At 46.8% G+C, this 26,746-nt stretch overlaps 1 protein-coding gene across 1 annotated transcript in view; it reads right to left on the bottom strand.

Moving 5' to 3' along the window:
- GMCL1 (germ cell-less 1, spermatogenesis associated) overlaps window positions 1–26,746 on the bottom strand; it is a 979,035-nt gene that overhangs the window by 767,211 nt on the left and 185,078 nt on the right. Inside the window, exon 3 of the mRNA XM_069618907.1 lies at window positions 5,383–5,479. Within this exon, the coding sequence (XP_069475008.1) occupies window positions 5,383–5,479 (97 nt within the window). The remainder of the gene's footprint in view (window positions 1–5,382; window positions 5,480–26,746) is intronic.

Below are 26,746 nucleotides of genomic sequence, written 5' to 3'. Positions count from 1 at the left end.
GACCCGCCGGCTCACCTTAGGGTAATGGCCCCTGTAAAATTAGGACACCCAATATTATGGTAACATTACAAGAACACATCCATAATGACTTCTAACAAGACATGATGACACAGACCGCCTGTCCCATGCCCCGAGACCTAACCCCACGACCTCTGATATCCGGTCAATAGGATGGCGGTAACCATGTATTGACGAATCGCCAACAGACCCCACTCCAGGTGCATTCCTCCCGTGTTGCATTAACCTGTAGAATAACCTATTGGAAGATTTACCAGGGAAGATAATATTGCAATGTTGAATGACTGCGGTGTGAGTGGCCCTAGGGCAGGAAGTCAGGAAAGACATTCATCTCTGACACTGATCACAGTTGGCACAACAACACCGTCCGGATGAGCCCAGCTGACCTGCCAGGCCCAGCCCAACCCACAAGGGTAACCTCCAGCCGCGGCAAACCACATTGCAGCAGCACCTATAGCTAGTCGTCGCCACCCAATCCCCACGAACTTGTGCCCCCTATAGCATGTAGGTTCTTATGACGTTTTTTGTAAATATATACGCCTGTCTTTGCTATTGTCAGACAGAGCGCTCTCGGAGTTTGCAGAGTCCTTTGCATGCCCTATTTTGATTGATAAAATCCCATTTAAGCTCACCCGCACTTTGTCCTGGCCTTATTCCCATCCAGGGGAGAGTCCATTATTGTCTCTCATTGCGGGGAGGATCGTGCTATCTGGGGACGCTCGCCTTCAGAAGCTACAGCATGAGCTGCTCCACAATCTTAACTAGATCCCTGCCTACCGTCACCCAGAGATGCCAGAGGGGGGGGAAAAAGTACAGAAGAAGTCAATGCAAGCATCAAAACAGATTTCAACATCTACAACTTGATCTATGTAGATTTTACAAGAAATAAGAGTCGACATGGCATGTATTTTTCTGTTCTACGTTACATTATCTCCTCAAAACACATTGCATGCCTATGGTATTGCCTTCTAGCTAGGTCCTGAGGAGGTTTTACTAGTGCGGTGTAAATGAATACAGATCAGTCAAGTGAGGAGGAAGACTGTTGAACTCAAGCTTAAAGTGGTACCAGAAATGCAATCACAATGCATCATAGATATGTACTATTTGAGCTATTTCCCATTTCACCTGTTTGAAACCCAAGGAAGGCACTGAACCCATGACACAGAGGTAGCGATATGCAAGACCTCTATTGAAATGTAGGATGGTTGTGGTCTGTGCCATCTTCCTCACTGCATTGGTGGCAGAGACTTGCACTAGCTTCTCCCAGACAGATTGGGGCAGAGTTTGTGCCAGCTTCACCCCAACCACTACAGTGAGTATTGGCTCTGCATCAGCTTCCCTAATGTAAGGGTTACAGGCTCAGCGCCATCTGTCCCATTGCATTGGGGGCAGGGTCTGCGCCATCTTACCCACTGCGCATTGGTGACTGGTTCTGAACCATCTCTCTAGTGCACTGGTTGCAGGCATTACAAAATACCCATTGCATTAGGGGTGGGCTCTGCACATAGCATTAGGCCAGGAGCTGCAGCAATAACTTCATAAGCAGAGGCTGTATCATTACCATCATCTCATTGGTTTGAGGGTGTGTCTACTCATCACCCATTACATTTTTAGGCAGTACCTTATCCACCATCCACACGTATTGGGATAGGCTCTTTACATCAAACACACTTGGTAAAGGCTAATCAACCTACCACTAACCATAAAGGGGTAGTTCACTCAACAATGTTATGCTTTAAAAATGTTGGCCATAATAAAAAAGATATAGCCATTTTGTAAACTGAAGCAGTTTCACGTGTGAAACTTAATGCCATGCTCTTGCCGCAACAATCAAGCAAAAGCCCCCTACTGGGAGCTTTTACTTCTTGTTGCTGGAGAGCAGAGCAGAGAAGTTTGTGTGCGTGTTTGGATGGCAGTGGCTTGTCGTGAGGGCGCAGCCTTTGGGACTTGAGGAGAGCGGTTTCGGTTCAGCGGTTGTAGTTTGATGTAAATTGGGTTGGTGCGTGCACTTACAGTTCTTGCTATTGGTTGCAGAGGCACAGTGCCACCCGATGCCAGAACATCTACTGGCTGTATGCTGGGATGTGGTAGTTACAAGTAGAGGCACAGTACCCTGTGCTTGTATGTGGCAGTCGCAGCCGCAGTGGCACCAGATGCCAGTGGAGGAGAGGAGGTCCTTACCTGAGAGCAGGAAGGCAGCGTGGACTGTCCCTGGGGGGCTCCACTGGGACTTCTCTTGTTCATGTCGATTCCTTCAACTGATGGGCAGAGCCTGTCTGTCTCTCCGCTGTGGCTGGGACAGCTTCTGTGAAAGGCACACCAGGGAGTGGAGGCATGGGGTGTTTCTCTACCCTTCCTTTCTCAGGACGCTCTGCACGGGCCTCCCCCCACTCCCAGGACTGACACGGGCTGCTCACCTTGAAACAGGATCTGTCCCTGTGGAGGGCGAGGTTTAAATTTGGGTTTCCGGGTTCCACATGGCCCCCAATCAATGAGTGCTTGTGCAAACGGAGGGACGAAAAGAACCAACCAGGCACCAGTGCCTTAAAATGAGGACTTTGATTAGACCACCTCTGCCTGGATCTCTCCCTGCGGCGCCCCTGCGGCGCCGCTGCGAGGGAGGAATGGAGCCACCCGGCATACCTCAACCCGTCCCCTGGGGGCAGCTTGGGCTACAGCCCTGGCTCAGTGGAGTACCACCCTGGGCCACCCTGCCCCGGGGCGCTGCTCGGGCACTTCCAGCAGCAGGAGTCCCCCGAAGCACCCCAGAGAGGAAGCAATGCAAACAACTGCATAAGGAAGCCAATGGGGCAGTCAACAGGAGGATGCACCGGTAAGGCAACATAGTACTCAGCCATGCCTGCCACTGGGCCGGTCGGCCGTGGGTACGGGAGGGAGGATGTTGCATGCTTGCTCCATGGGAACGGCAGTATTTTTGTCACTTATCCTGTTCAGAGCATCAGTTCAGGAAATAGCTATTTTGGCAATATGAGTCCTCTGAATTCTCTCTGTATCTGCCTGCTCGCCTACCCTCATATTATTTTATTTAGACATTTGCATAGCGCACTTAACCCGGAGGCATCTGTGCGCTGGTCTTGGCAAAAATGTTACAAGGTTATGCAAAGTTACAATAAGGAGCATAAAAGTTACAAGGTTACGCAAAAGTTCTTGATAATAATGTACATGATTTACAGACATATGCAGAGGAAGGTACCTAGCAATCTCCAACATAAGTTCCTGTGTACATATAGTTGTTACCAAAGTGTAGGTTTCTGATAGGAAGTTATTTTAGTAGTTCTTGTGTGAAGAGCCATGTTTTCATTATAGTATTTCAATACTCCCACCTACCAATCCATCCTTCTATCTGCCTATCTGGCTACATACCATCACACCAGACTACTGAGGCAGCCGCCTACCTACTGCACTACCAATCCATCTTGCTCCCTATATGCCAAGATATAGCCTAACAGCCTACTTATACACCTACCAATTCAGCAGCTCACTCTTATTATTTGTCAACTTACCAATCCACATGCCTACCTATCAATGTGCCTATCACATCCTGATTCGTTTGGTCGAGTTTTGGTGGTGTAGGAGTTGCAATTAGTGCAGATCCTGCTACTAGTTGAAAGTTGGCACAAAACGCTGGCACTGTTTGAAGTGTATATCTTTTTTCTTTTTCAATCAAGATGGTCCCTTAATAAACAAAGTGCACTGATTGGCTGTAGAGCCCCTTCTCTCACCCGAGAGTCAGAAAATGCAGTGCTCTGTCTCGTTAGCTGTATTTGCCAAGCCAAACGCCTCTGGCCGCACCCAGGACATATGGACGGTAGCAGGTGTATTCATGTGGTGTATAATATCCTCAAGCGCGACACATACCTGAAAGACTAAAAGCGATAAACGTTGAAAGTTCACAAGTTGTGATTAAAATATTGATGTTCTATCAATTGATTTGCTCGGTTCTGATTTTGCTTTCGTTTGACAACCTGATAGAACTCAGAGTTCTTCGCGCCTAGCTGCGCCTTCTCAGTGAGCTCTGCGGTGCCTCTGCCATCCAAAACTCCCACGAACTTCTCTGCTCTGCTCTCTGGCAGCCATAAGCAAAAGCTCCCATAGGGGGCTTTCGCTTGATTGTTGCCACGAAAGCACAGCATTAACTTTCACACATGAAACTGCTTCAGTTTACAAAATGGCTGCGCCCAAGCGCTTGAAAGTCAAAGTTTTAAAGGTAATTTATTTTTGATAAGAACTTTCTTTTAAAAACAATGCCAATATATCTTTTTTATTATGGCCAACATTTTTAAAGCATACAATTTTTGAGTGAACTACCCCTTTAAGGTTGGAACTCAGCCACTTGATATTCAGGAAAGCCTTAAAAAAATTCCTTTCTACTAAAAAGCTGTGTATAGCTCAATGAGAGAATGGTTCATGCTGGCCAAGACTTCTAGGGTAACTGTTCTACCCAAGTCAAGAAAACTAAGAAGGTACCGTAGGTGCTCCCAGTGGCTAGATGTATTCTGCTATTATCTTTACGGCATCATCGACAAAGGCATACTAATGTGTTCAAAATAACTTCAAGAACAGCTGTGGAATTATGAGTTGTATTAAAGATGGCAATGGCAAAGCCTATGGCTGATTCTGCCACCTCCCTTCTCAGTTGTCGCTCAAGTTGGCTCACCAAACATTCCCCCTCCCTCCATCCCGCGTTTCTTTGCTCTCGGCACTCTGGAGCATCCATTGGTGGCGAGCAGCACAGCATAAAACACCAAATAAGTGAGCATAGTTCCTTGGTGGCAACATTTCAGCCCCATCTCCTCTGTGATTGAGCGGGCAGGGTCTGTTGCATCACCAATTTTAAAATTTAAATCTACACCATTTCCTATAACATTAATGGTTTCCAATCTGCACTGGGTGTGCAGTAGATCGCCAGTAGAATCCTCAAGAGGAGGTAGTTGTAATGGTTCAGATGTCCAAGAAAGGCATTGTTCCCCTACAGAGAAGTGCTGGAATAGTGCCCATAATCAAATGCCATGCTACAAATAATGGCTAGATGTTTCTTTTTAAGCAAATAGCATTCTCAAGCATGTTTGGTCAGTTCCTGCAGTAGTGACGCAACACTGCCAGCGCTCTACGACAAAACTTTTTTGTGATGCACTGCAAACTGGTTCACATTAGGAAAGTAAATAACCAATTAAGACACGGCCTCACTGTGTAATACATTATAGTAAAAAGTAAAACATTTTTAGATTGGAGGTTATTTAATAATGAAAAGGAGGGTTTTTTAATTCTTCATCATAATATTTTGGACAGGAAAACAAAATAACAAAGGTTGCAGCTACTGGGAAATAAGATGGGCGTTTTTACCTTCAGTATCAATATTGTGGTCTGGAATCTCTAGCTCGATCACGGTCATGCTCGACTCCTTCCAGGACCCGCTGAACATACTGGAAAAGTAACCAGACTAAGAAAGAAAAAGAGACCTGAATTGAAAATGAGGACAGAGGAAAGGCTGCTAGTCAACAATATCACTGCTACCCAACATTCAAAAGGATCACATAAATGGTAAAACCCTTTCTGCAACTGTTCTGTGCCTGATGGAAACTTACACAGTTTCTACTAACGGTTCATACGTTATATGAGATAATACAACACTCCTTCACCTCATGATGTGAATGCTCAGTGTGAGGGGAAGTTTGGATTACTATGTGTGAAGGAAGCTTCACTGCTTATACTCACAATGTCACTGTTCAGTGTATGAGGGACGCTTACTCTATAGGGTCCATAAGGAACATACGAGATTCATAAATCTATAAAAACTGTACTGTTAATAGCGGCCTGCATGTTAACTATAACCTTCTTTCTGGAGGATGACTTGTGAAGGTAAGGGCAGCCCGTCCCTGAAGCCACTGTGACAATTCTTTAGATGGCATCACTTTTCCCTCGGGGAGATCCCCTCTCCATGAGGCTAGGTAGGTGAGGCTGCTAACCGATAGTCGCCCTAGGGATGGTAACATGTGGGAGGATCTCATGGAGAGAGACTCCTCTCCTAGGGATAAGGACGCGATAGGGAGGCACAGCACCTTTAAACTCCAACCCGGTCGGCTGGCGATAGTACCTGAACCTTATGGGTCTAAACTCATGTACAAAACCATGTGTTACTGTGAAACATCGAACCATCCGGATCTTTAAAGGTACTGAGATGAAGAAGCACTCGATAAAGATGCAAGCAACCGGGTAGTCAATGGAATGGATGTTATGTCAGGGCAGGCACTAGTATATCAGGGTGTCGGAAACAAAAGAAGGCAGAAGGGTACCGATGAGAACCAGTGAGAATATCAAAGATAGTACAGAGGAAAGTACCAGAGAGAACCAGAGAGAAAAAACGAGACAGAACAGTCGAGGTGGAGGAAGAAATTGTGAACCAGAGAAAGATCAAAAGTGGAGAGAAAACACAGAGGCAAGCTCGAGAAGCTCAAGCTAGAGACGTGGAGGGGGGGGGGGGAATCAAGGGAACGCTCAAGGATCTCTCGCAGGCTGACGGGGTGCTGGCAGTGAAGAGAGCTGAAACGAAGAAGGTATAGGAGTCCTGCATGGAGGTAGAACATCAAACATTTTACAAATTAAACTTGGTGGCCAGTGGGTGAGAGTCAAGCCGAGCAAGAGGAGGCGTGGAAGAACACCCCAGTTAACCAGAAGTATATAGTCCATAAGACAAATGGAAAGCGTTGAACAAGTCGGCCGAGAGTCAGCCCTACGGAGGGACGGAGATTGGGTCGTGGTGGTGTAATAGAAGGGAGTTTCTTACCTGTAACTCCATTTCTCCAGCATTTCTATCTTTCAAGGATTCACACGCTGTGAATGTTCCCAGTTGTCAGGCTGAGAATCCCCAGTTATTTTAATTTAGTATTTTTCCTTCTGGAAAAAGTTTGACACCTTGAGTGTCCCATCAACGTCTTTGTGGGTGCTTTTGGTCCCCACCAATAGGACGTCGAGTGTATAGCTATGCCCCAGCAGCTTCCGTTCAGATTTTAACCACTCCAGCTGAAGAAGAACCCCCCCTCTACAGGATGTTTGAATAAAGGGGAAGGCTGGGGGACGCATGTGAATCCATGAAAGATACCAACGCTGGAGAAGAACAAGTTACTTTCCCATGGTAGCGTTCTTTCGATTGGATGTTCCTCCCTTGTATTCCTCATCTTATAATAATATATCTCCGGCTTCGCTGCTTTGGAAAAAAATGTCGACAGGGGGAGCTGACGTCTCATTGATGTCCCTCGAGGGCCTCAGTCGATCGCCAACATCATCATCAGCATAAATAGCGCATACAGCCCCCGTTAGCTTCAGTTCTGTTTTTCTTTACCCTTCTCAGAGGAATTACCAGGCGTACCCAAGATCGTATGCTCTCAGAAAGTATAGAGTGTATTACACGTAAATTGTACGGCGCGGTAGGCTGTGAGGGTCGATGAGGAATGCATGGGAGGAGGATCCAAATCGAAACACCGTTACCAGGGGTAAGTAACTTGTTCTTCAAATGGATTGTGTCCTCCCACGTATTCCTCACCTTATGACGGATTCCCAAAGCAGTAACAATTTGCAGGTGGGAGTATCAATTTAGATTTAATCATGGACCGAATGGAGGACAGCTTTTGCAAAAAGTCCTCCCTCACTGGAGGGAGAATCCAGCCAGTAATGTTCAACAAATGTATGGATAGTTGACCATGTGGCCCCTGAACAGATTATTGGGACACCCTTTTGAAAAGCCGCAGAGGTTGCCATGCCCCTTGTGGAATGACCCCTTAGGCCTTCCGGCGGGTCCTTACCCGCTAGTCTATAACATTTGCCAATAGCCAGGATAATCCAGCTGGATATTGTTTGTTTGGCGAGTGCAGGGTCAAATGTGGGGACTGGTATACCCAATAAAAAGCTGAACAACCTGGGGGAATTTAGCCATTCTTGAAATATAAACTTAGAGCCCTTTTTGGGTCTAGTCTAAGTAATCTCTCCTCTTCTTTACCTGAATTAGGAGGAGGATAGAATATTGGCAATGTTATTTTTTGTGAGAAATGGAAGCCAGAGACTACGTTCGGCAAAAAAAAAGGTTTACCCTGAGAATGACCATCATTATAGAAAGTAGTAGGAGGAGGCTTGCAAGAAAGAGCATGCAACTCACTTACCCTGCGGGCCGATGTTATTGTGATAAGCAAAACAGTCTTTAATGTTAAGAGCCTTAAAGGGCATGAATGTAAAGGCTCAAATGGGATACACGTCAAGAACTTTCATACAAGGTTTATGTCCCAAACAGGTACATTAAATGGCACTGGCGGGTATACATTATTAAGTCTCTTTAAGAATTGTACAATCAAAGGGATTTTAAAATAAGAATCCTCTTCTGCGGAGGGCTTGAAAATGGAAAGCGCTTCTAGGTATCCCTTAATGGTTCCAATCTGGAGCCCCAGATTGGCTAGGTCTAATAGAAAAGAGAGCACCATGGGTGCATCCGTTAAGATACTGACGCTTGCTCACAAGTGTATCTTAGGGACTGCCCCCTTATATTTAGGAGAGAGGTTTGTATCATACCAACCTATGAGAATCTTACGATCCACAAAAGCATTCCTTCTGAAAGTTGAACGTGTAAAAAGAGCCCAGGGAAGAGGTTGCTCTTTCCCAGTTTTAGCAGCCCAAGCATGGAATGAACTGCCAGAATCCATGCGAAAAGAAGATAGCCACCCTGTTTTTAGAAAACGTCTGAAAACAAGGTTATTTGAGTAATGTTTTAGAACTTTTGGAAGGTCTCCCTATTCCTTCTGTAGTGATCAGCGCCTGGACGCCCTCGGGCTTTGGCGCCATATAAATGGTTTAACATAACAAACATAATATAACACATTGGAATGGATCCACATTCCTATCCTTGCACCAGTTGGTGAACTTATTCCAACGGCAACGGTACAAAGAGTTAGTTGCTGGCCTTCTGGCCGAAAGCAAAATCTCCATTACATCATCCAGGAGGTCCCAATCCTTGTATCTCAGCCTTTCAGAAACCATGCGTGAAGGCTGAGTGTCTTGACCCCTGGATAGAGAACTCGACCTTCCTCTTGCGAGAGAAGATCCTCTCTTTGTGGAAGACGTATTTGAGGGCAGATGGACATGTCCAGAAGGTCCGGGTACCACGTCCTCCTGGCCCAATCTGGGGCAATTAGGATCATGTGTTTCCTGAACTTTCTCAACCTCCTGATCACATGACGAGGGACGGGGACTGGAGGAAATGCATACAGGAGTGGAAATTCCCAGTCCACCACAAATGCGTCTCCTAGAGCTCCTCTTGGGGGAAATTCCCTGGAGCAGTCCTGTTCGCACTTTCGGTTGGCACTGGTCGCGAACAGATCCACTTGAGGGGCTCCCCAAAGGGTGAAGATCTCTTGAAGGACTTCCAGAGCTAGTTCCCACTCGTGGGAAACTGCTCTGCCTGATCAGAGCGTCTGCCGCCGTGTTCTGCTCTCCTGCTAGGTGAACTGCTGACGGAGAGATTCCTTCTTGTATTGTCCAGAACCAGAGCTGCATTGCCACTCTTCACAGTGGTAGTGACCCTCCGCCTCCTCTCTTGTTGAGGTAGTACATGGCCACTGAGTTGTCAGAGTTGTATCCCGGTGGATGATCTTGAGGCCTTTAAGAGCAAAGCAGACCGCACAACGAGAGAGCTAACGCAGCACGGCAGTTCAAGAGGAGGAGAAAGGCGGCGCAAACCGAGAGAGTGACAAGGAGAGAAGTGACCTTGCCCTTTCCGAGCCAGGCCCGCGAAACCTCCACAGTAGGAATTGTAAGACTGCGAACAATAGCCAGCGTGTGTTGCAGCAGATGTCAACGGTACACAAGGCCCTCGCCGCTGATAAGCAAGCCAAGGGGAGATACTTCACATTGTGGTACCAGTCTTGACTCCAGAGAAAAGCAAAATCAAGCGGTTCATCACAGCCGGTGAGTCGAGGGGAGTACCGATAAGAAACCGAACTGTATTTGAACAAAAGTAGCAAAACCTACTAATTGAAGAAAGTACAAAGAACTGTTATTTCCATATGAGAGGGGAAGCCAGCTACCGGGGAGACAGGCACCACACAAGTGCTTGCTTGAGAAACTCTGAGCGAATACCATATGGTTGAAAACTACTGTTACCAGGAGGCCTTGGGAATGGCGCAAGAGGCTTGGGTCAAAGTGTCCATACGGGGGTCTAGCAAACTCCTCAGTACAGTCGAAAGTCTTTGACCGACAAGAGAAGGTGAAGTTAAGGGAAATTAATCCTGCATTTTGTGAATTGCAAAAGTTGGCGAGAGTGAACCCGATGAAGGGATGCTGATAAAGAAGGGGCAAAGCCAAAAGTCCCGATTAACAGTGTGTTGAAAAGAGTGAACCCGGTAGAGGGTTGTCCACAGTGAACTGTTTAAAATGTTTTGTGAATGGCACAGAGAAGATTGTGTTGAAAGCTGTAGTGAACCCGACGGTGGGAGGTGGACATTCGAGAGGGGTCTGAGCCCGGAAGAGGGGGATCCAAGGCTTAAAAGACATCACCCAATGTGCAAGCAGAAAGGAACTTTTATTTAATTATTTTGGAACACATCAGATCCTCGGAGGCAAGAGACTTTTTGTAGAAAAGAGACTTAACCACCAAAGGCTCATATAGTTGAGAGCGGAACCTTTAGCTTGTGCTGGGAAAGCTCGAGCTTGTGCTGTGCTCTGGAGTCCTACCTTGTCCAGTGCTCAAAACGTGGAGAAGGGAAACCCAGACTACCGCATCCTGACTTATTATTTGTGTACACTTCTTTCTTTCCTGTGAACCTTATCCCACACTCATTGTTTGCATTTAGCTTATGGACTGGCAATAGGTTTTTTTTACAAGACTCAACTAAGACTGCCTTACTATTACTTGATGGTTGTAGCTTTGTTCCCATCTTAGATTTAGGTTTACATTAGGCATTTTTCCAACCCGCATATACAGCTTAATAAACACCCTCGAACTGTGATCACTTGTGTCTGTCTTTACTGTTGCCACAATGAGTTTCCTACAGTGTCCGCTTGTTGGTTGTGTATCCCCGGGAGGTGGAAAACTTGCAACACAATGTTGTTGTGAACGGCCCAGTGCCAAATGGTCTGTGCTTCTTGAGACAGGGTGTTTGACCTTGTTCCGCCTTGCTTGCGCAGATAAAACATTGTGGTGGTATTGTCCGTGAGGATTCGTGCTACTAAATTCCTGATTAGAGGAAGGATAGACTTTAGGGCCCAATGGACCGCACGCAGCTTCAGTACATTTATGAGGAGGGTGGGTTCTTCGGGAGTCAACAGGACTTTGCGACTTGGTGCTTGTCTAGGTGAGCTACCCACCCTGCCAGGGAAGCATCGGTTACGATAGATGGTGAGCGGGGTCTACTAGAGGCATCCCTTTTGAGAGGTTGTCGAGGATTGTCCACCATTTCAGTGAATTTGAGAGGGCCAGGGTGATGGTAATTTTGTCTGACTATGACCCGTCTGTTTGTGACCAACTGGTAGCTAGAAATCTTTGCACTGGATGCACGTTTACCCTGCAATTGGGTATTAGTTGAATGCAGGACAACATGGTCCCTAGTAGAGCCATGTATTTGCGCACCATGATTTGTTTGTTTGGAGTGCAGTAATTTGTCAGGGTTAATTATTTTGACGCGTTTTGATGAGGCTTTGTCCTGTGAGAAATTGCGTGCCGAGGAATACCAAACTTTTTGATGGAACTGTGTAAGATTTGGCATAATTGATTGCAAATCCCATTGTTGGAGAAGAGCTTCCGTTTGTCTCAGAGAAACGGTGGTTTTGTGATATGATGGACCTCAAACCATCCAGTCGTCTAGGTATGGGTAGACGTGGTGGCCCTGTTTTCTGAGGAAAGCTGCCACTGGTGCTAGGCATTTGGTGAACGTTTGAGGCTGAATGGAAGGACTCTGAGCTGGTAATGACTCGCCGACCTTGAATCTGATTACTTTCGGTGTCTCTGATGAATTGGAATGTGGAAGTAAGCGTATTTCAGGTCTAAAGCCGCTAGATATTCATTGGGTTCTACATCCTTTATGACGTCTTATAGTGTGACCATTTTGAACTTTTGCTTTCTGATGTACCGGTCTGAGTACCGCTTACCCGCACTACCCGTTGTTCTTGTTTTGCTGCACCTGCTGCTGCTCCTTGAGGATCTTTGAAGTTGTACTGCTTTACTACCAAGGTGACGAACCGAACTTATCAAGTCGAACTTTATTGACTCACGAATACCATCCAAGTGAAAGTGACATCGTGTTTTCTGTTTGTTTTTAGAGGTAATCTCTGTTTGTTTTGGCGTTTGCACCGCCAGTTCCGCATATTTCCGGCTGGTGCCGCCAACCCCGCCCCCTATCACCGCGATTGGCTGTGCGAGGAGGCACTCACCGCTACAAATTGTTCGCGCGCGCGCACACGGGCGAGTACCGGTCTGAGTACCGCTTACCCGCTTTGCCGCTTTTACGGTGGAGGTGGCCTTTCCTATTAACCCTGTAGAAAAGTAAGTGCCCAAAAGAGACCATTTCCTTTTTTCCTTTTTTCCCTTTCACTGTTGTCTAGTGTTGTCTAGTGGTTCAAGTTCTCACCCTTTGACTGTTGAACTAACATAAGACCGTTCGTCTGCGAGTTATGTCTAAGCGTAGACAGGTTTATTCTTTAAAGTCTGGCATGCCTCCTATGATAATCACTAGCAATAGCCCTAATGGCAACTCGAATACTGCACACAAAAATCTGCTCTCTTACAAGTCTATCGTGCTGACTCCATGTCCTCGATCCACAAAAGGTCCTAGCAGACCATTATTTAATCCGACCTCCTTATCTACACCGAAATCACATGCTCAGTTGAATTCACAGGTCCTTCAGTCACATAAACCAAGCACCAGCACTGGCCTACCAATACAACGACCATTTATTAAGGCCATCGCGGGATTAACGGCACCTGGTGAACTATCTGATAACACCATGTTAAACTCACCATGCCAACAATTCCCGCAATTGGTTGTAAGTTCTTCTGACTCCTCTATGTCAACTGACTATACTTCCGATTCCCCAGATAATCAAGAGGTTTCTCTTTATGCAAGTCAGTGCGAGTCACCAATACCGTTTCGCATCTCTCACAACTCACTTCATAGCCCATACTCTGACCCCCCCATCCTCAGACCACTCCATATCCGCAATTTCTTATGTACACCCAACCCCGCAGCGCCCTGTAACACAATCAAAGTGCGATTCAGCTGAAATACACCCACAATTGCTACAAACCACCCTGACAGCAATTAACACAACCTTATTATCTATGTTCAAACTCTTTGAAGTATTGGATGCTAAAATAACGAAACAAGAAGAAAAGCTAGATGATCTATTATTATGGACACAAAAAGTCAACCTGGCCCCTCAAGCTTCTCTCCCTGGAAGACCAGACATATCGTGCATCGACTTATCTAATAAGACGATTGCACCGAGGTCACCTCCACCGAGCATTACAATTCATTCTGTATTGCCTGCTGTACTTTACATAATTACAACAAGCCCTCTAAAACAGTCTCTTGTTCACAGGAACCCACTAAATAACTCATGGGTCAGTGTACAAGAATCAACAGAGCACGATCTTGTGATGGTCCCTGTGATGGACATTATGCCTCCCCTTGTGTCTGTACCAATTATTAATCATGGCACCGTCCCTGGACCTGAACTAAAAACTAAGAAGATCATCAGATCTACTGCTAAACAACAACCACAAAAAAAAAAGGAAAACCAAAAACGTGCCTGTTCCACGCGTGACTAAAGCATCTCTAAATGCTTTAAGAAAATTTCCATTCCAAGTGCTGATCCTTTAGCTGTTCCAAAAATCATTTCAGCTGCCCCAATTAGCCTGCCATTTCATTCCAATGACCAAGCCCCCCCTGCTACCATTGAAGCTTATGAACCACTGGACGCTCTGGTCAACGCTGTTAGTTCTGACTCCAATGCCAAACACCATGCTCTAGCCATAACTGAGCTGCCAATCCCCCAAACGGACACCGTGTTACCTGTGCCCAAACCCACTGAATCTGAATGTCAAAGATCACTGATTTTGAAGGAAATGCGCAAAGCGCTGGATGCCTATATGGACGAGCGTAGTCATGGTCAACCCCAACAACTAACGAAGTTATCAACTGATATTTCATCAAAATCAGTATCCTGGACCTCCCTGGTGGCCCAACAGGCAAAATTACCAAACCCTGCAATCCACGGCGAAGCGCATGCTTTCAAACGCCCTTCGTGCCCGATACCAGTGACCCCAAAATACACTTCGGAACGACATACATACTCACGCCACAGTAATGGCTTGAAGCCTTCCAAAAATACCCTCTCCCGGCACTCCATTCCTATGGCTTCTACCTGTCATACTTTGATTCTGACATGCCGTGAAGGTTCCCATCCAACCTATAATCTAAACAGACAAAGTGTACTTAATATTTTCAGTGATGTCCTAGAATTAGAAGACTTGACATCCCATGATATAGCCCAAGTGGAATACTTGAATGATGATTCAACAGCAATTGTGAGGCTTTGGATTCCTTCAGGCATTGTCCTGAATACGATATGGTTAGCCAAGAGGACCCTTTTTAACATGGGATTCTTATTGGCGCAAGATCCGGACCGCTTAGAGGAACGTGCAGAGGCCCATCCCCACCATCTATCCCAAATATACTACAGTTCTTGTGATGACCTCCAAGCCCCTAATAATTAACCATCAACTGCATCTCAGTCCTATGTTATCAAAATAGCCTCTTGGAATACCCGAGGCTATACTCATTTGCATACTTCTGTACAAACTTTGACTGACTATGCTATAATTGCACTTCAGGAGACTTGGTATTTGGTCCCTCCTACTTGGGACAATTTTGATGTTATTTTGTTACCAGCAAAGATGGGACTACGTGGTCGCCCTTCATTGGGTTTAATGGTTGCAGCTAATAAGAAACTTGGGTTCAAAATTGAGGCGTGGTTAAATGTCAGTATCTTTTTTCAGCTAGTAAAGATCACCCACAGTGACCATATAATAGCCCTCATTAACATCTATCGCAATCCGGCAGGACTATCCGACATAGCGTTTTTTGCGGGGTTAACGGACCTGTTAGATGAAATTTCGGTTACACCTGGCATCACTGATACCCTGATTATGGGCGACTTAAATATGGACTGCATATCCTCCGTCAACCAAAACAAGACAAGGGCCTTATCCACCTGGTCCCATCTTATGTATGAGCGTAATATGCGAGTAATAAATGGCTCAGTGGAACGTGATATCCCCCCGAAACCCACATGGCAGCATGGCAAGAGTCAAAGTATTATTGATTACATGTACATTGACCAATCTATGTATAGTAGTGTTATATCATTTGAGATAATTGCACAATCTACAAGTGATCACCATCTTCTATCATTACAACTTAGTTGATCAGGTACCCCTTCTATCAAACAATGGTCGACCCAACATCTAACCGTTAATAATGCAAAAAACCGTCTAAAATGGTCCAAGAGAACCCTTACGCAGTTCTCAAATGCATTGGTTGCATTAGATAACTCATATAAATTGATTGAATATACTGATCTTCTAGAACCATTCCGGAATACAATTGTACCAACCCCAAATATAAAAAAACAAACACCTTTATGACCCTGTAATCAAAGCACGCAGGGCTGAATATCGCAAAGAAAAGAGACTCATCCTCAAGTCAAACAATACCAATACTCACAGTGCACTAAGAACTATTAAATGTAAATACTCGAACTGCATTCGCGGACGTCGAGCATGGATGTTTCAACAAGATAGTGAAGCCATGCTGTGCTCAATCTGGTCCAAGAATTCGGCTGAAATATGGCGCCTTCTCAATTCGAATTCTAATCTATCACAGGCTCATGTTTAAACTGGTGCGGTAACCGAAGCTGCTTGGATTGCACATTTTTCAGACTTATATCGTGACCCGCTCCTCAGCCATAATGCATATAAGATTCAATCCAAAACTCAGTGGAAAATTCCCTGCTCCCCCGCCCTACTCGAAGAGCTGATCGCAAAGTTGAGCCCTTCCCGAGCCGCTGGTCCTGACGGCCTACACAACGCCATCCTGAAAGAAAACCCGAGGCTATGGGCAAAAAACCTCCGTGCAATTTTTTCAGAAATCATGAAACGTCGTATCTTGCCAGCTTCGTGGCTATGCTCGGTCATAGTCCCGATTTATAAGAAGGGTGATCGTGCTGATCCTTGTAATTACCGCCCAATTGCCCTCCTGGATGTCCCAGGAAAACGTTTTGCTAAATTAGTTCTAATTGAATTCAATCTTTGGACGGACCTCACTGCCAAACGAGATCGGCAGCAAACAGGATTTGTTGCAGCTATGGGTACCTGTATATACCTGTTAACTTTAAATGCAATAAAAGCCCACAGTCAGTCTCATAAACAATCCATTTATTTTGCGTTTATTGATCTACATGCTGCCTTTGACTCTGTCTCACGTGCTCTGCTTATGATGAAACTAACAAGAGACAAATGCCTCCCAGTTCTTCATGATATCATCCACGCATTCCATGCAGCCACATCGATTCGTGTAAGGCACACTTTAGATGGCTTGTTGTCCGCCCCAATCAAGACAGACCGGGGGCTAAAGCAAGGGTGTGTATTGGCCGCAGCAATTTTTAATTACTTTATCCACGACCTAACCTCAATTTTTCTACAGATTGCCTCTGATGCTCCAGTCCTTAAAGGACAAAAAGTTACTAACTTAAACTATGCAGATGATATAGTCCTTATTTCAAAAACGCCGAAGGGCTTACAGAACCTCATTGATGCATTTAATGTGTATTTAATCGAGAACCAATTGATAATCAACACTAAAAAAAACCAGATTGTAGTCTATAATGCAAATCGGCTGCATAAATTTAAACCTAATTGGACATTCAATTATACTCCACTAGAAGTTGTGCAATCATATACTTATTTGGGCTGTGAATTTAGTGGCTCGGTTAAACCGCACAGCCAAATTGACCGCATGGAGGCAAAATTGACTACAGCAATTTCGCAATCTAAAATAATATTGCACAAATTTGGGAAATTTACAATCCAACCGGTAATAACTTACTGGTCCATGAAAGCAATCCCTTCCATTCTGTATGGGGCTGAAACCCTATTGACTTTTAATCACTTGCATCTTGAGAGACTCGAGGGAAAGTTTTGGAGGGCGGTGCTCAACCTACCCCATTGTGTTCCAAGCGCCTGGGTGCGATACGAAGTAGGCCTTATTTCCATACATGCGGTCTATATTTGGCGATGTTGTATGTTATTTCGTTAATGTCTTATGGCAAATAAAAAAATGAATATGCTATCTGTAATAGGTGACTACATGTTAACGACTGACAAGAACTTTGTAAAATTATGGATCAATCTTTGTTTGGAAGCCTTAGCATCTGTAAATATTTCAATTCACAAGTTAATAGCTAATCCTGTGGGTTCCAAAAAAACATTCTATAACCTAGATTGGTCCAATACCATTGATAAATGCCAAAAGTATTGTCAACCATGTAAGTTTCGCTTTTGGCCCAAACCAATGAAATGCCCTGAATCTTATCTTTTAAAATTTCCGTCTGCGAAATTAAGAGCAGGCTTTCTGAGAGCACGATTCGATTTATGGCCCACTTATCAGGTTCAGGCAAGGCGAAATCTGCGATTACAAGCATGTCGATTCTGTATGCAAGATAATACCATAGAATCATTGGAACATCTGGTCTGTTATTGTACCAAATTGAATGCTCAAACGTTAATGCACTTTTTAAAAGTATTACCCATCATAGAAACTGCGATGGACCTTTTTACTGTGTTCTAATACTTACTTTTTGCAGATTGCATTAACCAACTTTTTATTTTCTTTAAACTTGACTAAAGTTAAATGAGAAGAAATCCAATCCTCAAGCAGCCGAAAACTAAAAAAAAGAAGAAACCCCTCTTTTTTTTAAAAATGTTAGTGAATTACTTATTTGTGAAGTGTATTTGTTTTATTTCTATCATTAGCTAAATGTCTGTATATTCGCTAGATGAAGGGCAATAACATCTGTGCTGCTTGAGTCTGTAGATTCTAACATGAATTTTTTCTAAATCTGATGCTATTTTTATGATATCAAAAAAATAATTGTGTGTTTTTGTATTGAAAAGTTGTTTTTAACAGCTAAATCAATAAAAAAAAAAAAGTTTTAACTTTTGCGAGTCCAGGATTGGACGCCACTTCCCGTCCAGCTTCTTGATGACATAATTTCTTGAGTATACCCTTTTCCCCTAGATGAAGGAGGAACTCTTTCGATTGCCCATTTCTTTTAACATTTGGCACACTTCCTGTTGTGGGTGTGATACCTTTACGGGAGGGAACAGTCTCTATGCGCGCTTGAATTCCAAAAAGTGGCCCTGCTCAATGGCATCTAGCACCCATCTGTCTTTTGTAATTGCTTGCAACTTGTAGAGATGAAATGCCACATATCCTCTTACCGGTGTGCCCCTGAGACAGTCATTGCTGGGCCTTGTTCCGTCTACCTCTTAGAGAGGTGGGTGAACCGCGTTTGCGTTGTACCCGGTGATATTCCCTGCTGCGCTGTGGGGACTGGTAGTTTCCTTTGTATCCCTGGAGGACGAGAACCTAGAGGCACCTCAAAAAGAAAAAAAAGGACCTTCTGCCCTGTAAGGCTGTTAGTGATCTAGCAGTATCAGAGTCTGCGTTCATTGTTTTAAGCGCCTCATCGATTTTGTCACCAAAAACGTTCTCTCCCTCAAATGGCATGTGAAACACTTTATGTTGCACCTCCGGTCTAAAGTCGGTGCAGCGGAGGCATCCCTGCCTTTTGAGGACAACCCCATTACCAATTTGCTTAAATTCCGTTTCAACAAGATCCACTGCAATGTTGATACTGTGGTTTGAGGACTTCTCACCTTCACGTATCAGTGTCATGGCTTCTTTCTGCTGCTGCTCTGGCAAGTGCTCTAATATAGGAGCTAAGGAATGCCGCATTTCTCAGTCGTAGCGAGCTACTATTGCAAGGGCATTGGCTGCTTTAACTATTACCCCGATGGTGAGCACTTTTTTTTCCAAAGGCATCAATTTTCCTGCCTTCATTGTCTGGGGGAGTGGCGCACTGGTGCTGTGTACGAGCCTTGCGACCTGCTGCTGCTGACGCAAACGACTTTGGAGAGGGCTGTGAGGTTAGACATTTTGGTGTTGTATCTGGTGCCTTACATTTTTGGTCTAGTCTCCCTTTTAGTGCCGGTTCTGAGAATGGATGTTTGAGAGTCCTTCGGCCTTCTTGCCAAACATGATCTAGGATGGTGGAAAGTCCTGGTTACCTTGCAATTTAAGGTTTTTAGTGAATCTTGTGTATACAAGGATTCTCACGCTAAGTGCGTGTTTCCAAGTGTGATTCTTTATTTGAAATAGTGTAGACATATGGGGCCTCATCACGAGTTAGGCGCAAACCCCAGCGGTATTACCTTCGGGACCATTAGTCCTTCCGCCAAACCCCCTGGTGTTATTAGTGCCGGATCACAGGTTTGGCAGAACGGTAAGTCCCCATTCCCCATTGGGCCCATTCGGGAATTTCCCATTCCCCATTGGGCCCAATGGGGAATGTTCGGCGCTAATACCGGCAGTGGTATTACTGCTGGCGGTAATAGTGCCAAAAACGGGCAGAATCGCGGCAGATTTGCCCACAGCTCAGAGCTGGAGGTAAATCCGCCAAGCCCGTGATTTGGCGGACCCTTAAATGCAGCGGTAATAGCGTTACAGCCGCATTTACGGGTTACCGCCAAACTGGTGATGAGGCCTCATGCGTCTACACTGTTTGAAATAAAGAATCACACGTGGAAACACTGCACCCAGCGTGAGAATCTCTCTATCAACAAGATTCACTAAAAACCTCAAATTGCAAGGTAACCAGGATTTTCCACTATTCCCAAACAAGAGGTGTGGGTTCACCTCTCCCCACCTGTGACCTTGTACAAAGATATCGAGAGCATCAGACCGAATACCAAGCTCAGCACGGGAGTGTTCATACCTAGAGCCCATCCCTTCCTTTTTCATGATCTAGGATGGGTATAGAAAACACAGCCTTTCTGCGCTTACCCATGTGATCAAAAAGAAAGTCTTTTCCTCTGCAGGAGTTAAACCAAATTCCTGGCACACCTTAGATACCTTAGAGTGGAAAGCACCAATGTCATTTGGAGGAGACGGTTGTGCTGGACTACCCTGTGTCCTGGTCCGGGTCATCCGTATCCCACGTATCGTCTCGGCGAGGAGTAGTTGAAGTGGTGGTAGAGCTTGTGTCCCTGGGAACTGCGTCTTGATCTGTAGCCACTAGTTTCCCCTCTCCTTGTTCGCCTATTTGTGGACTGTCCCTTCTTGGAGGTGGAGGTCTAGGTGGAGATTGGGCTCTATGTGCCGAACATGGACGTTGGGCGCAGCCCCTGGATGAATGCCCTTGATCCCCCTTCTTGCTGACCTGGTATACTCTGGTCATTCCTGCATAAGTGAACCCCCTGTGGCTGAGGAGGTGGGAGCCTGGCATGGAGTTGTCCCAGCAACATTTGAAGAGTGGAAAGCACCTGCAGGGAGAGTAAAGATTGCTGGTTTAAAAGGGGAGATGGTGGCGTCATCCCTCCAGTTCCCGATGGTGTAGATGGAAGACCAAGTGGTACATTATGAAGCCCTAGAGGTGTTTCTCCTCCTCTTGATGGGAGGTGACCAGGAAGCTTGTCCGGTATGAGGTAGGATCATGTATTCTCTGGAATCGGAATCCGTGACCCCTGGGCACTCCTCTCTTGGAGGCACAAAATCCGATGTTATTTCACGAAGTAAGATTTCATCTGGCCTGATGTCAGTTATAGGAGACACACTGCTGGATGATATATTTTCCTGTTGTAGTTGTTGGATAGGTAGTTCTGAATGAACCGTGGCTTCAGCAGTGGTAAATTGGCTCACCCGTTTATTGTTTTTTTGCCAGCGGTTGTTCAGACCTGGACCTGTGGCTTGATGGCGAATGCCTTTCACAAAGGGGTGGTAGCTGGGGAGACACTGCTGCGCGGCTGCAGAAATGGACACGGCCTGAGATGACTCTGTCGGAGGATGACATATACTCCAGTTCTATCCTGCCCTTTTCAAAGAGTTGGAGATGCGTAAGCTGAGCTGTGTATTCCTGAACTTCCAGAGACTACCTTTGCTTAATCTTGAGCCGATAGACTCTCTCCTGCCTGTGTCCGTGCCAGATCCCCTGGGGCCATTACAGCCACGGCTCGGCCAAGGCGTACTACGAACAACCCGATACTGCCGGGAGAACATACTTCTAATTGTGCTGGGAAGTGCGAACAGCCGCACTCCTGATGTCCAGCGAGAAGCCTTACTGCGGTGGAGTGGTCAGGTCCTGCGGGGTAGGCCCGTGGCCTGCTCGGACCCCCATCCCCTGCCTAATCGAGAGCAGGGCTGTGCCTGACAGGAGCCTGGTGCAGGGGATCTGCAGCCCGGGCTGGGGGCCGCACCTCTGGTGCGAGCACTAGTGAACCCCCCCTGCACCTCCTCCCCCTTCCAATTTCCCCCCATGGCAGACCGCACAGGGGCAGACTGCCGCTGCAGCTATATTCTATGGAGTGAGCCCACGCCGGCCATTATCTGCACTGGGAAATGCTGTGCCCAGCGACATCGCCTGACATTAGAGGAGCAAGATACTCAAGTCGGTGGAGCACAGGATGAGTCCACACTGTGGACTGGGGGGCCCGCGATATTCCATCTCCCCCGCCACGCAGCAGGTGGCATACAGGGGGTGCGCGTCCCTCCTTCGGAACGAACACACAAACTTCCCATTGCGGGGCGGCCACGGTGCTACAGCGACGCGGTGGTCACGGTCCAACTACTTAAAATAATTATACACACTGGGATACCCTGACACAGCTACTGCGACATCTGCTTCCCAGCTAATCTAACCCCTGCCTGCGGCCCAGGAGAAATTAGTTTATAGCAGCTCACTGCTATCACCATTTAACATGAGCACATAGCAAATGCCAAACACACAAACAAACCACCATTGCTGCCTTGCCTCTGGTCCAGGAAGGGAAATAGAGGAGCTGCCCCTCTGGTCTGGGCCCCTATGGCCTGGCCCCTATCTTGACCACATTGGGCCCTTCAGCAACTGGAGCTGGATTGGGGGGAAAACTAAGACAGCAATCACTGGCCTGGAGGTGGAGTAGCTCATATAAAACTGGATTGCATTGTTCCTTTGAAGGAATTCAGGCTCATCTGGGTAGCTGTTCCTGACGCCACCCCACCACGGATCACCAGTAATACGTAGGGGCTGATTGGGACAAACGCCCCCTGTGTCCTAGGGGACTGGACAGCTGCACAAACTATTCATCTGTGTGCTGGAAAACCCAACAATACTGCTAGATATTACACTGCATTGAAGGCTCGAGGTGTGACGTGGGACACTGCACATGGAGCTAGGCCCGTTCCTATATAGGTCCTGAAGTTTGGTCCTAAACCCGTCACGTGCCCTGCCTGGCCGCCGCGGGTGGCTGCCCCCTCCTCGGACCGCTCAGCTGCACCATACCAGTCTGGGTCCAAGGGCTTCACGGCACCTAGAGGGATCACTGTGTGCGGAGGGTAATGGTCCGCCCACTAACCCTTAAGCCGGTGCCTTCCATCCTTCCAGCACGACCGGCAGGCGCACCCCAAGTCCTTATGGTCTTTCCCTTCAGGGGGGCCAGGTGGCCATCGTCCGCTCCGAAACCCCGGGGAAGAGGCAGGGAGAGACCAGTGGGTTGAAGACTTGGCACCACCGGAACGGAAAGTGCACCAGCGAGGCGCCTTGTTGAGAATAGATAATTTCTACCCAAATATGGGCATTCCCAAGAAATAGGCGAAGATGGACACGTGTGCCAGGGCCTATTAGAATCCTTCCACCACAGGGGGACATGCCGGGCCCATCCGACCTAGATGCCTCAGCCTTGAGCCAGATGCTGTTAGCGTTGAATAACAGCACGGACAATCTAGGTGCCAAAATCGATGACCTGACCAGCAAGGTTGATGTCTCTGCGATCCAAATAGATAAGCTATGCGGTCGGATGTCAGAGGCTGAGCCGAGGATCGGCAAGGGGGAAGAGAAGGTTGCAGTGCTCCAGCGCGAGGTGGCCTCCCTGCAACAGACAATCAAGGTGGTGGTGGCAAAGAATGATGACCTTGAGGGGAGATCCAGAAGAAACAATGTCCGGATAACTGGGCTTGCGGAATCCACCCCCATAGACAACATGGAGGTGTTTGTGGAGAAATTGCTTATGGAGGTTCTGGATAATCCACCAGTCACAAGTATGTTCATGCTAGACTGCGCACACCGCTCCGTGGCATCCAGACCTCCCCCAGACGCCCCGGAGAGGGCTATAATAGCAAGAGTCTTTAATTACAGAGACCGAGACCTACTTCTCCGAGCAGCGAGAGAAAAGAAAACTTTACAATCGGCATCAGCGATCATATGTCTGTTTCAGGACTTTAGCCAGTAGGTACAGAACCAAAGAAAGACCTTTCATGCAGTGAAGAACACCCCAAGAAGAAAAGATATACAGTACTTGATGATTTTTCCCGCCAAGCTCAGGGTGGTGTACAATGGGATGGTTTCTTTCTTCACGTCCCTGGAGGCGGCTGAATGCTTTATCATGAACCTCCGGGACCCAAGGCCTCCCCACCCCCGAGGGTCTCCGTGATGCCCGCACAATAGGTACTATGTCTTGTGCAATAGGATGGAATACAACGATGCCGCTACCTGCTGTGGTGTTTTGTTATAACACCCTGTGGTATCTCCATGATTACTCCGGTTTATTATGCAACAAATTTGGTGATAGGCCTCCAACACCTGTAGTCGAATCGCCGAGTGGCATTAAAGGACTCAAAAGGGTAGTTGACTACATGGTAAGGGTGAGGTGTGGGTGTGTATTGCTGGTAGGTTTGTGTTTCTGGCGTGGGAGGAGTGAGAGTAGGGAATGGGCTGTTTTAGACATGTTGTGTTGTGGGGTTGGGGAAGGGGAGCAGGTGGAGCTACTTGGAGAAGCAGGGGACATATCTACTCCCCTGCTACGGAGCGCTCCAAAAGGCAACTAGAACACTGTATAGACTAGGCCATGTGGGGTTAGAGATGGAGCATAGATATAGCATATATCCTGATTCATGTTCACCTCTGAACGTAGCAGCGAAGGGATACAACACATATTCAAGCAAGGATGGATACCCAGAGCAGTGACATTGCGCTTCTGACCTGGAATATATGTGGTTTTACAAATGGGAAGAAGGCCCACTTGATCACCAACTTTGCTAGAAACCATAAAGCTAATGTACTGTGCCTGCAGGAAACCCATTTGGATAAGGGAGGGGGTACACACAGATACTGTTCATCATTCTCCACACATTCCCGGGGGTTGCCATTTGAAACACTTGTATATAGGCGTGGTATAAATGCCATATCATTTACATTCATCACTCCTTGGAGTTTACACTCCATGATCACATGGAGGATGGAGAGGGACGGTATCTGCTGTTAGCTGGGAGATTGTGGGATGGTACGTCCTCTTCATCAATGTGTACGCCCCCCCAACTTTGACAATCCAGATTTCTTCCAGGGGTGCACGGACCACCTGCTCACCTTCCCAAATTACGAGGAAGTATGGGCAGGGGATTTTAATATGGCACTTTGCTCGACCTGGATAGATCCACCTCGGCCCAGAAAACCCTCATTAGAGCCGCCCAGAAAGGGGCAGCCATAGTGGAATATCACAATCTTATTGATGTATGGCATTTCCACCACCCTACCAGTAAAGAGTACATTTTCTTTTCAGGGTTCCAGGGTAGCTCCTCCAGAATTTATTACGTGACGATGTCACCTGAGTTGCCCGTATTAGCCAGCGGGTGCAGATTCTCCCCCAGGACTCTGTCTGATCACTCACCAGTGCTAATGGGCTTCACTGGCCCAGCCTGCCCCCCCCCCCAGACAACTTAGGTGGCGATTTAGAGCCTGCGCTCTCGAGGACGGGGGTCTTCCGCGAGGAGATACGCCAGGACATCTCCACCTTCTTCCAGATGAATGCATGTTCAGTTACAGACCCAGGGTGGTATGGGAAACCTTTATGGTGTACCTCCAGGGGTGCTGCATTTCTAAAAAGGGGGGTCCTGCAGTGTATTCATAAGTCCATCTCCTCCCTGGAAACCGAAATCAGGCATCTCGAGACCCAACAGGGGATCCAAGATTCCCCCGAAGTAAAGACCCGACTGAGGGAAAAGTGGGAGGAAATTCGTATTTTTACTGACAGGGAGGAACGCTTCTCGGGAGACCTGATAGCCTCTGCAACATATGGCAAAGCGAACGCCCGAGTAAGACACCATCTTGGGCAATAAAACAGGAACGCCAATTGAACAATATAGTAGAAATTGAAGGGAATAACAGGGACACAGTCCGGGACAATAGTGGGATCAATGGCACTTTTTGGGGATTCTACCCAGACTGCTGCAGGTCATGACTCAATCACACAGTACCTAGATTGAAAAGCACTGGGCTGGTTGGAACCGGAACAGGGTGCAATGCTGAATACCCCTCCTTCAGACGTAGAAGACGTTAGAGTGATCCGATCACTCCAACAGGAAGGCCCCGGGCACGGACGGGGTCACAGCAGAACTGTACAAGGCATATCCCAACTTATTACTCCCAGAGTCAACTAGAATCACTCTGGTGACTGTCCTTTTAAAGCCGGAAAAGAACCCCCGTAAATGCTCCTCCTATAGACCCTTCTCGTTAATGAACACTGACAATAAGATCCTGGTCAAACTTTTAGCCGATAGGCTCCTCCCATATATGCCCCGTCTGGTCTTCCCGGACCAGGCCGGATTAATTCCTGGGCACTCCACTCAAAACAATCTCAGCAGATTGTTCATGCAGATGCATAATGTAAACTCTGAGATCCCGATAGACGTAGCGGCCCTCAACGCCGAAAAGGCGTTTGACTCAGTGGAGTGGCCATTCCTGTTCGAGGTCCTCAGACGAGCAGGTCTAGGCACCTCCTTAATCCAATGGATACATCTTCTGTATGCCGCCCCTAGAGTACTGGTATACACCAACTATATGCAATCAGATGCGATCTATCCCACACTGGGTACTCGGCAGAAATTCCCCTTCTCCCCTATACTATTTGCCCTGGCAATTGAGCCTCTGGCATGTGCACTGCAGGAACACCATGCACAAAGAGGGGTTAGGATCTGCTCCTGTAACTCTGATTTCCCTTTACGCAGACAACATGCTGCTGTATGTTAAACACCCCAAGTCGAATATGCAACCTATGGTAGAGGAGATCTCCCGCTTTGGAGGGCTCTCAGGACTGCCCATTAACTGGACCAAGTCTGAGGTTCTCCCACTGACCCCGTGTGTTGCTCAGGGCGATATTGGTGATGTATTCAGCTGATGCCCACAGGGAATCCAATATTTGGGCACAAGAGTCTCCACAACTCCGGGCTCACTATACAGGGATAACTATACTGCTGTTCTGGAGGGTATGGACACAAGCTGGAGGCGGGGCTCCGCCTACCCATTTCCCAAGCAGCCAGGATTTTGCTGGCTAAGATGGTGATCCTTCCGAAATATTTATGCATCT

Source organism: Ambystoma mexicanum, chromosome 10 (genome assembly GCF_040938575.1).
Source record: "Ambystoma mexicanum isolate Mex_15411 chromosome 10, UKY_AmexF1_1, whole genome shotgun sequence".
NCBI classification, from domain to species: Eukaryota; Metazoa; Chordata; class Amphibia; order Caudata; family Ambystomatidae; genus Ambystoma; species Ambystoma mexicanum.
Note: the sequence above shows the minus strand (reverse complement) of the source record. Positions and strands in the feature narration are given on the sequence as shown.